Source organism: Ascaphus truei, chromosome 1 (assembly GCF_040206685.1).
Source record: "Ascaphus truei isolate aAscTru1 chromosome 1, aAscTru1.hap1, whole genome shotgun sequence".
NCBI classification, from domain to species: Eukaryota; Metazoa; Chordata; class Amphibia; order Anura; family Ascaphidae; genus Ascaphus; species Ascaphus truei.
The window spans coordinates 403,713,292-403,726,734 of record NC_134483.1 but is presented as its reverse complement, the minus strand read 5'-3'; the positions used below and the strand labels follow the sequence as shown (position 1 = coordinate 403,726,734).

At 40.0% G+C, this 13,443-nt stretch overlaps 1 protein-coding gene across 2 annotated transcripts in view; it reads right to left on the bottom strand.

The window, feature by feature from the left end:
• The window catches only part of DCHS2 (dachsous cadherin-related 2), a 328,465-nt gene that overhangs the window by 21,899 nt on the left and 293,123 nt on the right, over positions 1-13,443 (bottom strand). For both annotated transcript variants that reach the window (XM_075613040.1, XM_075613047.1), the window contains exons 14-17: positions 12,184-12,297; positions 10,462-10,673; positions 8,675-8,826; positions 83-213 (exon numbers count right to left, since the gene is read on the bottom strand). In XM_075613040.1, the coding sequence (XP_075469155.1) occupies positions 83-213; positions 8,675-8,826; positions 10,462-10,673; positions 12,184-12,297 (609 nt within the window). The remainder of the gene's footprint in view (positions 1-82; positions 214-8,674; positions 8,827-10,461; positions 10,674-12,183; positions 12,298-13,443) is intronic.

Sequence of the window (13,443 nt, the reverse complement as noted above, 5' to 3'; positions counted from 1 at the left end):
CCGTACACATTCATTTATTTGTGGAACTACATACAGTGTATATATATATGATAATTTCATGCATTGGATCATAATAACCTACCTTCAGCAAGCAGTACAGTTTGCAGTGGTGGAAAAGTGGGTGCATTGTCATTGATATCCACAACTTGTATAGTTACTACGCTTGAAGTTGAAAGGCTAGGGGTCCCTCTGTCAGCTGCTTGAAGAACCAACCTGCCATTAGAAAGTCAGGGTCAGCGCAAACAAGAAATGTAGCACAAGATGAGAGCAAAAGAAAAAGGGTTCACTTCAGTGCTGAACTCAACGTAGAGATAAATACATGGTTTATAAGGATACAATGGTGGACTGATCTAAAGCAGCAGTTCCCACGTTTATACCAGGGTGGGAAGCAGGGAATCCCCAGAGTTGAAACGTGATATTGCCTGAGATAATTATCAGTAAAAGTCTAGTTTCAAACACCTCCATGGGACACAAAATGGTGGTTTAAATCTCCCACGTCAGGTGGGTCAATAGAAAGCCACATTGTCACCCGTGCTGTGGAAGAGTGGTGCCTTACAGGTAAGTATCCTGGGAACTGGAGTGTCCCCATAGCAAAAGATAACACAAATAACTCCAGGGCCACGTTGCTTCCTATCCTGTTTTCGTTTTTAAAAAAAAGGGGGGCATCTGCTGGTGGGAAACCCTGCTTTCAATCACCAAAAAGAAAGCCTTTCAGTGCTGAAAGGGTTAAAGACTCATTTGTTGTTGAGCCATTAAAAACATTTCACTTCCAGCTAACTAAAGCTATCTATATTTAATGCGCTCTGACTATAAACATGTATTTAAGCAGGGATAAATGCACAGGCACACAATTAAAAACAGAGATTCACAACTCAGGCCGTGCCTATAGTGCCGTCGATGGCGACGGTGACACGACAGGTGACGTCACCCGTCGCCACCGGCGAAAGTTATGTTTCGCCGGGCGGCGGCGGCGGCGGCTCGGGATTCCGGCAATTTGATGAAGAGAAACACGAAAGGGAAAAAATTTATAAGCTGGATACATGAAGCTCAAAATGTGATATTATTGCCACAAAAATATGTATTTTTGCAGTGCAATACATCAGCTTTGCACCGTAAAAAATAATGTAATTTTATTGGGTCCATAAAAAAAAAATCGGACCCGAAAAACAAATAGTCATAATATCACATTTTTGGGCATCATCATGCCACACACCACGTTCCAATATTTATCGTAACGCTATTAACGACAGAAGTTCCGCACTTTTTTTTTATCACCTATTGTGCTCCAGGCCCTATGTTGCCAATCTATACAGTACAATAATAAAATTAAAAAAAAAAAACGCAAGAAGCAAGGTCCTGTTTGACAGATATCTACTCGGTAGAAGAAAACAAGAAATGCCCCAAATAACATGCACTCAAACACCTCTATTAATAGCAATAGGACTGGTTGAAGGCAGAGACAAACAGAGTGACTCTAAGTACTAACGAAATATGTGTTCGTTTGAGAATGGATTAAGACAAGGTGCAAATATACTGAAGAACAAGCTAATTAGTCCCTCAGATCAGCAGATATGAGGCTATGAAAAAAGTTAAAACCCATTTTAATTCATAAAAAGAATGGACATAATTGCCCCATCCAGTCCTTCTAACCTCCTAACCCTTCCCTCATCTGGGACCCCTTCTAAAATCCTCCATGCCATTCCTCCGCCCAAACCCCAGCACTCCTCCGCCTCAGCACTCCTCCGCCCCAGCACTCCTCCGCCCCAGCACTCCTCGCCCCAGCACTCCTCCGTCCCACCACTCCTCCGTCCCAGCACTCCTCCGCCCCAGCATTCCTCCGCCCCAGCACACCTCCGCCCCAGCACTCCTCCACCCCTGCACTCCTACGTCCCAGCACTCCTCCGCCCCAGCACTCCTCCACCCCAGCACTCCTCCGCCCCAGCACACCTCCGCCCCAGCACTCCTCCGCCCCTGCACTCCTACGTCCCAGCACTCCTCCGCCCCAGCACTCCTCCACCCCAGCACTCCTCCGCCCCAGCACTCCTCTGTCCCACCACTCCTCCGTCCCAGCACTCCCCTGCCCCAAAACTCCTCTGCTTGTCACTCTTTCATCCAGCACTCCTCTGCTCCTCACTCCTCTGCCAGCACTCCTTTGCACCTCACTCCTCCGTGCAACACTCCTCGGCTCCTTACTCCTCCACCCAGCACTCCTCTGCTCCTCACTCTGCCATTAATCATTCCTCAGCCCAGCACTTCTCTGCTCCTCACTCCTCTGCCCAGCACTCCTCACACTTCCAACCACTCCTGCTCTCCTCCATCTTTCACACTCTCACATTGCACACTGCTCAACACAATTACACAACAAACAACAAAGATACAGACAAATTACAAACAACTTCCAAAGTACACAAAATGAAACAGTTAAAACATTTAACAGAAGCACCCACACAGTCAGACATCAAATATGACAAGACAACTCCAGCAAGAACCGCAACACATAGTCCAACAATGCAGAGAAACCTCCAACTTCTTGTAGCCTAGTGCAGGGGAGCGCAATCTTTTTCCCCTGTGCCCTCCTGCTGGCTGTCCCCCTATCCTCTCGCCCCACACCCCTCCGTACCTTGGCTCTGGTGTCATGACATCACATTGCCATGGCAACGCAACATCCCATGACACTGCAGTGTCATTTGACACCACGTTGCCATGGCGACACGTCACCAGAAGCCGTCTGAACCAAGGTAAGGAGAAGTTACAGAGGCCTTCGCCTCGTCCCCGGCATTTAATTTAAATGTCTTCGGGAAGAGCACCCCCCGCAGAGAATCTTGCGCCCCAGTTTGCGCAACCCTGGCTTAGTGTGTCCTTTCTCCCTTTCAACAGCACTGCCAGCATGTCATGAAAGCAAGGGTTTATATAGTTTGCTACAAAGGATTGCCACACAATGTTTTGCAGCCATTTTACTGGTGATCAGAGATTTTGCCGCCATTTTAACTGCCATGCAATATTTATCACAACTTTTAACGAAAAATTTCAGGTCACATCACGTGAGATATGAACCGCAACAAATGACGATTTTTTCAGTAATAACGTTTTATTTTGTTTTTTGTTTTGTTAACAGAACACGATATTAACTCACATTTAACCGTTTGATGTATGTAGTTAAAAAAAGAGAGAGAAAATAAAGGAGAAAAGAGAAATACATAAGAGGTAAAAGAAAGACATGAGGCAGTTGGAGGGGGCGGGAAGGAAAGACATAAGGGGGTATAAAATAGAAAGACAAGAGGGGCAAAGAGCGTGAGAAAGATGTGAAAGGGAAAGGAAAGAGAAAAAATTGCGGGAGTGAAGATAAATCAGATTGTTAAAGAGGATGAAGAGATGTAGAGGAAAATAAGAAAAGACAGAGGGTAGAGAAAGATAAATATTTGGGATTAAACAGAGAATGGCATAAATGGAAAAAGAAGAGAGACTGAGACATATGGACGTTAAAGAATAGATAGAAAGCATGTGTGAGAAAAGGGAGATGTGGGGAAGAAAGACTGGCCTTGGGAGGGAGGAACAAAAAAACCATGAGGAAGAACAGAGAGAAAAAATTATATGAAGGGGTTAAGAAAAGAAAGACATGATGGGGGGGGGAGGAGGGAGAAAGATATGTTGGGGAGAGGAGAGATAAAGACACACTGGGGGGAAGAGAAAGAAGTGCTGGGGAGAGGAGGTAGAAAGGGGGGGGAGGAGAGAGAAAGACATGTTGGGGAGGAGAGGAGAGAGAAAGACATGCTGAAGGAGAGGAGAAAGAAAGACATTCTGGGGGAGAGGACAGCGAAAGACATGGGGGCGAGGAGAGAAAAAGACATGCTGGGTGGGAGAGGAGAGAGAAACAGGCATGGGGAGAAAAAAAATACCTGATGGGGAGAGAGGAAAGGGAAAGATATTCTGGGGGGGATAAGAGAAAGACATGCTGCCGGGAGAGGAAAGGGAAAGACATTTTGGGGGAGATTAAAGGGAAAGATATTTTGGGGGAGATGAAAGGAAGAGAAAGGAATAAAGAAATGACTGGGCAAATTAGACTGAAATATAATTATGGTGTAACTGTTGGCGAGCAAGACATGAGGGCCCCGTTCCTCAAATTTCTCCTGGGCCCCCAAAAATCTGTTGGTAGCTTTGGACATAACACTATGTCTATGTTTATTTTAAATCAAGAAACTAACTTCATTCTAGTTCTCCTACAGCAACGGGATTGTTGCGGTCAGAATCCTGAGGGGTAAAATTAGAACCAAAATTGCCTTGATAAATTAGTATGTTGATTTTATATGAAATGCTGAATTCTGTTATGCTTCCTTACAAGTTTTATACTTTGACTATAAGACTTCATATTTGTAGCAACTTTTTTAAACAACTAAAGAAATTTACCGGTCTGCTTTTATTTTATTTTTTAGAAAATTGACTATTTTAAGTTCCTTTGGATGCACAATACTAACATGTACACCCAAAGTCTTCCATTTTACAATTGTACATCACATTCAGTTTTGTTTTGCATTTATTCCTAAAATGTGCATTTACTTATCTCTTTGGTCTACTTTAATACAGTAGGTTGTGAAGACATATTCCCAGGGCTGGAGAGGAGGTCAGCTCCTTTCAAATGAATGGGACTACAGTCTTCTCCTGCAAAGGAATGTGCATTTCAGCTTTGCTAACTGACCTATGGATTAACACAGAGGAAAGTATGCTTTGATGCATAAAACCATTGTTACTCCTATTTGTGCAAAGTGTAAAAAGATTGTTAACCAAGTTTCTTGCATCTTGCAAGATTGTTAGACACATAGATAAATTATTACCCCTCAGAGCTGGGATATGTGTACTCACTTCTTCTAATAACAATCCCCGACACTCAAGAGGGTGAACCCGGGGATTAAGGTGGAGAAAAATGCCTTAATACGTTAACATAACTTGGCTCATGTTTTGCTCCCAAATTACCTTCATGCATAAGACAATTTTGGAAACACATATTAATGCGTTTCCCTCCCCCCCCCCCCCCCCCCATTGCTTTACTTAGGAAATGTTTTCATTTCAAATCTGAAGGATAAGAAATTAAAACCGAGGTCTTCAATGAGTGTCGTCTACCTCATCACCAAGGGATCAATTTTTATTGGAACCAATCTGAGTATCTGACCGTTTTACACAGCTGGAAGTGAAAGGCCAGGCGTTCAGACTTAAAACAGCCACCACTGGGTATCACTATGAAGCAGGTCCTCGCCAAATTTTGTTGAGAGCAGAATTTTTCTGTCCCTATTGTCTGCTCTAAAAAGCTATAGTCCAGAGAGGGGATACCAGCAAATCTGTATCCAGCAAAGTAAAAAGAAAAGTTGTATTTCTTTCTTCCAAGAATAGCACAGTGTCATGATTGACAGACTGCTAACACTAATGGTGTAAAATGTTTGGTGTTTAAACCTCAATGGGAACAATCCATCTTCCATGGAACTCTATTAACAGAAAACTTGGAAACTATAGTGCAAAATAATTAGACTTGAAGACCAAGGTCAGCAATGCTAAGTCATTCTTAAAGTCTATAACATGCTTTTGTTATAAAATATTAGCAATGATTTATTGCTTTACTGCTATATAAACATGAAAAGATGCCAACAAGAACAATCGGAGCATCTCCAAAGTGTTTTTTAGCACAATAATTAATGACTTGTTATTACTAAAACAGCACCTCTGGAGTTGAAACGTATTTAAATATAAAACAGCAATTGGAAGACAAATACAGTACAGTACTTAAGAGAATGCTACTAATGGACTGTTCCACATCTTGCAAAGTGTTTCTCTTCCCTATGATAAATGTATGCATTTCCCTTGCTATATTAAATATATTACCCTTTAATTTCTAAGCTGTCCTTGTTTGTTTTGTAAGTTTACTTAGGAATTTGATCTCATGCGCTGCCTATTCACTGTACATAGCATGTTAAATATCTGGAACACTAGCCAGAATTCATTTTAAAATACTTTGTCAAACCTTTCTTGGTCGTTCTCATATGTGAGAAAAGTGTTTCAATGCTGCAGTCACGGCATTCTGAGCAATAATATCTGATAACTCAAGGGATATACTTAGTATTCCTTTTATAGTATTCTTTGAAACCACAAGTAAAATTGACCAAGGAAAAAATCCACTGGTGTGGTGGGTGAAAAGTTGTAAGATTTAGTTAACAAGAAACTGTTGGTTGACAACTGGTGTTTGCCATGGTGCTTTTCCGCTGGCAAACCACAGCAATTGATTAAGATGCAGCCACTGCAAATGCTCGCCCGAGAACATTCCTCCAGAGCCGTGAGAATATTTTTTTCCCCATGGTTCCAGGTGATATTAATTCGGCTACATCTGCACAAGTATGTCAGCTCTTTTCCACAAACATTCAAAGTACTTTTAAAAACCATTCAGCTATCGTGTTATTAATACAGTATGTTCCCATAGAAATTATGTTTTATGAATCTCAACAGTAGGCAACAAGTCAATTACTTTTATGAAATTAACATTGCAACAATTTTACCCATAATGCTAAAGGGACAGGCCCATCAAGGACCAGAGTGAACTTGTAGCAGTGGTATGTCTAGCAGGTTACATGTAGTTGGATTGTTAACAACAATTGTGGATTGTAAATAAACCAGACAAGTATACATTTTTAAAATAATGTTTGTAAGCTGTAATTAAAAGCTTTGAAGAGTTTTTTTTTAAACTTTAAATACCTAATCTATTTTTGATACAAGTGTTTGGAAAGTGTGTGGAATACAGCCAGACTGTTGATTCAGACTTTTGCACTTCTGTTGCTTTGTTTGGCTAAGATGGCAGCAGAATACATTTAAAGAGATAATAGGGAAAAACAAACTCTCAGATATAAAAAAAAAAATATTCATTTTTACACAAATTAAAATAAAGCCTGATTAACAGAATTTCTCTGTTTAATCCACATTAACCAATTAAAGGAGCAATCTACCTAAATTAACCCCCATTATTTTACAGGTTTAGAACCATGGGCTGAGCTGAACTGCGCTTTTTTCAGCCCTGGGGACCCCATGGTTCACGAGATACTAACTGGTAAAGTTACCTGTATTACTTCCTTGTTTTTAAGGGGGATTTAAATGTCTGGCTAATAGGAAGTCACAACCGGTGATATTGGCCCAAGATTTGGCAGCCATTTTGTTTTTCTGAGCTGTAAACCTGCTAACTGCACCAGTAAGTATCTCAGGAACCAGGGGGTTATTGGAGCTGAAACTGCTCTTTTAACGTAAGTCTTATTATGACTGAGGCAACTTGCATAGATGAATGGCCCAGAAAAACTAGCCTATTGGTGCCTTTAAGAACTGAGCTTTGACTATGATCTAAACCAGGCCTGTCAAACACGTGGCCCAAGAAGCTTTGTTATGCTGCTTGGCGGTTGGCAGGTAGGGAGTGAGTAGTTTGGTTGGGAGGAGAGAGAGAGTTGTTTGGCCGGTAGGGAGTGTGTTGTTTGACCGGGAGGGAGTGAGTTGTTTGGCCAGGAGGGTATGAGTAGTTTGGCTGGGAGGGAGTAAGTTGTTTGGCCAGAAAGGAGTGAGTTGTTTGGTCAGGAGGTTGGTAGGACGGGAGGGAGCTGTTTGGCCGGGTTGGAGAAAGGAAGGGTGGGAGATTGGCCGGGAGGAAGGGAGGGAGTTTGGCCAAGTGGGAGGAAGTGAGTGAGAGAGATGAGGGGAGAGACAGAAAGAGGTGAGACGGGAGAGAGAGGTGAGGGGAGAGAGAGAGGGGGAAATAGGTCTGGGAAAGAGAGAGAGGTGGAGGAAAGAGAGAAAGGTAGGGGGAGAAAGAGGAGTGAGAGAGGTAAGTGATAGAGGTGAGGGGAGAGAGAGGTGTGAGGGGGAGAAAGAGGTGATGGGCGAGAGAGAAATGTGAGGGAGAGACAGGTGAGGGGAGAGAGGTGATGAGAGAAAGAGAGGAGAGAGACAGAGAAAGGGGAGGAGAGAGTGAAAGAGAGGATGGGGGAGAGAAAGGGTTTTAGTGAATATGCAAATACGGTAATATGAAGGTTTTAGTAGGAACATATCAATTTTTCTCACTAGTTTAAAGCCATAGTTCTCCCTGCTACTTTCTTTTTTTCCTTCTCTGATGATGCATCCTGAATCTTGCAGTCGTATTGAAGTATTGACCCCCAACCTATTCTGAGTTTGATGGGCCTGATCTAAACAATACATGCTGATGTCTCGGTAATTTTACACCACCCAAAAAGTGACAAAACATATGTTCAAAAGTAATATCAAAACTGTGATCTGTAAAATTGAGTAGAGTGTATTTTGTACCTACAGTACACCAATGGCTAGCCAAATAAAGTCATATCATTAAATTGATCAGTAGAAGTATGTAACACGGGAATATACAACATGAGGGCATTTTGTTTCTGTTTGTACTGTAGCTTCCTACCCATCCATGTCCCATTTCAAATTTCTTGTAACAGTTGCAGAAAGTGTTTATGTTTTACATTGTTCAACATTATCTGAATATATAATGTTTATACTGATTATACTGAATTATACTGAATGTCTGAGTATGAGAAGACACAAGACATTTTGTCTTTTTTTTTTTTTTTTTTAAACATTAAAGTATAAAACGTTTTTTAAAAAGCCAAACACATCATTCGAAAAAATAAAGAAGACAAACCTGTAAGAGGATTTGATTTCCCGATCAAGGATTGCATTTGTTGATAGAATGCCATGCCTTGAATCAATTAAAAATGCCTTATTTTCATTACCAGTTACAATAGCATAATCAATTTGTCCATTTATTCCACTGTCTGCGTCTGTAGCAAAAACCTGTAAAGCAAGATAAATGGTTAGATAATGCAGTCATTATTGCTGAAAACATTCTGGTTAATAGAGTGTCAAAGTGGAACACAAATGTAACCCTGGATGTTTCTAGGCTAATACAGTTCTAATATTAATATCCATTGGCTTTAGAGAATACTGCATGGTGTGGCTTCAAACCCAGAGCCAAAATATAATTTCCTACCACTCACTACAAATCACATCTGGTTCTCTAATAGCCGTAGTTCAGTTTTCCAGTCAGTAAATAAACCTGAAGAAAATTATGCTGTATATAATGTATATCATGTGCAGGAAAAATGACTGCAGGTAATATGAAGATTTTACTAGGAACATATCAATGTTTCTCACTAGTTTAAAGCCATAGTTCTCCCTACTCATTTCATCTTCCATCCTTTCTTACATAGGTGGGAAGCAGGTGATCTCTGGAGCTTACACACATTAATTTAAGCACTGGGAATATTTACCTGTAGAGGTAGCATGGGTACCGTCCTGTCCACGGGAAACAAAATGAAGATTTAAATCTCTTGCAATACGCAGGTCAATAGTAAACTATATCCTTATCTGTCTTGGTTTCATATTGGCTCACGTGATGCTGGAGATTTAAATAACAAAGAAGTACTGGTGCTAGAGACATGTGACTCGGGGACCAGGGGGTCACCAGAGCTAAATTTAACACTGTGGAACATAATGCTTAAAATGTCACCTGTGATCCTTAACCAAGAATGGATTGTGGTATACATGCAAACACAATACAAACCAAGCTTCCCTTTGTCCCGGTATGCACTGATCATATTACTATACCGTCAGCTAGCATTTATATTGTAGCTATTGTGTCGTAATGACTATGGTAAAGGCGTTTCTACCTTATGATTATTGCCTGGAACCGCAAAGAAGCATAATAAATATAGTCCAAAAATTCTTAAAATTATCATTTTTTACTAATTTATGCACTTTGCAAGACATTTAAGATTTGATCATTATTTATTGAAGCCAACTTTCTTTGCTACTAATAGTTTGATATAGATATATAAATGTGTGTAAATCATCATTATAATTTTTTAACAAGGAGTTATAATTTCCCTGGGTAAAAACAAAAGAAAGTAACATACATAAAAATAGCTAACATTGTTTGCATACCATACATTAAAAGGACTCTGCTAAAAAAAAACCTCAATGGTTTTGGAACACATAGAGAAATACACTAAACATTTACAAACTGTAGGTCCTTGTTGAATATGGGGAGAAGTGGGATAATACAGTTAATGGTGTAGTAACTCGAACACAAGTTAATGCAACATTGACTGTCACTTCGCTTCTCTTCATACTGAATAGGAGCTTTAGTATATGGGAAAATCCATAATTAAACTGTCATATGCTGCAAGTTTTCATTACAAACTAATCATAAACATGTACATGTTATGTTAACATTGTATATAGTACATTTAGATCAGCCTCGCATATAAGAAGGCCAAATATAATGTGTTATGTACATAACCACTGGTGCAAACTGATGCACTAAAATATTTTGCACCAGAATGCAAATAGTGTAATCTTGATACTTACACCTCTGTGGACTCAGGTATTGTAAAGGCAATTATTAAGAGGAAACAAAATAGTTATTACCTGAATTGCAATTGTATTATATATCTGTCCCTCCAGTACAGATGTTATATGATGGTTTTGTTCAAATACTGGTGAATTATCATTCTCATCTTGGATTAAGACTGTTACTCTGCAGTAAATTACATGCCCGCTGTTTTCCGCAGAGACAATTAGATTAACTTTTTTTCTGACTTCAAAATCAAGAAATCCTGGTTCTTTTACTGTGATCTCTCCTGATAAAAGACAAATAAAAAGGGCACGGTTAATAATCAATTGGTAAGAAATACATTCCTAGGTAGATTCATTTAAATGGAGGAAGGGTCTTAGAACTAGAATGTGCATATTTTCCTGCAGCCCTTAATCACAGTAAGAGCCAAAAATCATATAGTGGAGAATCTCGCCAGCCATTCTCAGTCTGGGATAAGTACTATACAATAAGCACAGCAGCAGAGTGGTCTGTGATTGTCAATGTTAGCTTTGTATGAAATGATCCTCTCTTAGACTGCTGTAAAGACTGTAACATTGTGTGAGCCACATAACAAGCCCATAGACAGACACACATCATGAGTAGACAGACTTTCTGAATGACCAATTATTTATCTATGCTCATGTGTTATAAAGATAGTAATACTTTATGATGATTCTTTTTTTTTTTATGTTGTACATGAACATTACACTCCACAAATCGATCTCCATCACATCTAAAAGAGATATTTTTGTGGATTTCTAAGTGTTTACATTTATAATCCAATAACAATTCAAAACACCTGGAAAAAAAGTCACGGGTTCTGCAAAAACAGGAAGACCACTAGTTAGCACTACCCGTACCAGAACTTTACCATTTTCTTGGTAACTCTGCATTGAACGAATTGTGTGATCAGCCGATATAGAATTGCCCCTTTAGGAGCTAATTCTACATGTGCTGAAGCAGCCGATCGCGCCCTTTTTCACCACAATCTCCACTTAAGTCAATGCAAACTTTTGGATGAAAATCCCCAGTTTGGCCACTTTCACACATAGAGATTCAGCCCCTTAGATAGAAGTTCACTAATGGAAACTGTGAGCTAAACTGGTTCTTGATATCTTTCCAACAATAAACACCTCTCAATGCTTTGGTAGGTCAATGTCTTTCAGTGGACAGGAACTCCTAAACAAAATGACTGCAAATTTCAATCATTTGAACTTTACGCATATTTTAACTTTGGATATCTACCAGATTTAAATAAACTCTCATTAACAAATGACAAAACAAAACACAATATCTGACATCCATGATAAAAGCTGACAAGCGTATGTAGTGTTTGTCCTGATTTCACTTTTCCCAACCAGAAATCCAACATTACTCTAATTGTTCCAGTGCCCTGCGAAAACAGTTATTCAAAAAAGGATGTTGTAAGTATATTTACTGTATGTGTTAGCAAATCGTGTAACTAGACCCCAAATTCCTTATGCTGTGAAAGTGTTCTGTTTGAGAATAAGAGGCAATTCTATACATTGGACTCCGAAGGGGCCATTTGGGGTATAAAGAATTTATTACCCCTAAGTATTATTTGCAATAGGATACAATAAAACAAAAAGGCATCTTTCTAATCACAGAATAATTAACTTTGTTTATGGGGCATCCAAAAAAGCACAACTATAATATAGTTAATTTAATACAATAATTAATATAATGTCATTTAAAATATTACAACATTGAAAACCAATTGTTTTTATCTTTTACCTTCAAGCAATGCACCTTACCTGTTACAGAATTTAAGCTAAAGGCCTCTTCTTCGTCTCCACTAAAAATGGTGTAATGTATGCTTTCTCCTTTTGAATTATGATGTTGAGCTTCTACAGTCACAACCGTTGTACCTATTTAGAAAGAAAAAAATACATGGCTATGACACCGTCGTATTTTTTTTAATGCTTTTTGTCAGATTGGAAAAAACAATGTAGATATCAGACTTATTCATCAAACACAATATAATTGCAAGTGCCCCGTGTTCTTCTGTGACACTGCACATTTTTTACATTTGGCAATTTAGTAATATTTTCAAAATAATACATTACGCAATCTCTCATGTTGGCATGATTGCCAATTGCAAATGCCTACAATACAAGATGACGAATTTGACAGAATTTAATATAAAATCTAGAACCAAGCAATGTGTGCGTCAGGATTCTTTAGATTCTTTTTCTTTGCACAGTAGACAGGACACAATAACGCAAAAGAAAACATCTCACTGTGAGATCAGGACATAAATCTGCCAAACACAGAGCTTCAAACAAATGTCCTGATATTTCCAAGGGGCTGCTCTTCATGCAGAAAGTTTTAAAGGCAATAAACTGATTTACTTTTCCTTCTTTGTTAAAATGTTACTGCTTTATTATTGTAAAAGAAATATCTGTTAATGCAATCTGCCCAGGATTCATGTCAGCAAAATGTCACTGCGCATCAAAGTGAACAACTCTGAGCTTTGTGCTCCTAAGTATAAAAAATAAAGCTTCTCGTTGCGTCTGTGACATGATGATCATTATTGCTACAGTAGGATACTAACCACCTTTAAAAATGTCATATATATGTAGCCGAGTCCCAATCCTGCCACCGGTGCGGGGGAGCTGTCAGGTAGTTAGCCGGAGTTCCGTGCGGTGTGGAGTTGGGGGGTGGCCATTTTGGTAATCGCGTATGTGCAGTCTGGCGAGGTGTGCATGCAGTGTGAGGAGTGTGGCGGCCATCTTAGGACGGCTCCACAGATGCAGACACGGGACTACAAGTCTCAGAATCCCTAGAGGAAGGGATTGCAGCACATGGGACTGTACCAGACAATGGGATGCGAGAAACAGGATACCCTCCACACACGGAGAGCCCGCGAGTCAGTCCGGACGGAGGAGGCAAAGGAGAAGGTTGTGTCCAGGGAGCAGTGCTTCATGGGCTAGACCTAGATCTTGCCCCTAGACCCCAGTTAGGCCGTGAGCCATAGTAGAGGAGTGTTGTAGGGAAGGCCCCAGATAGGGACT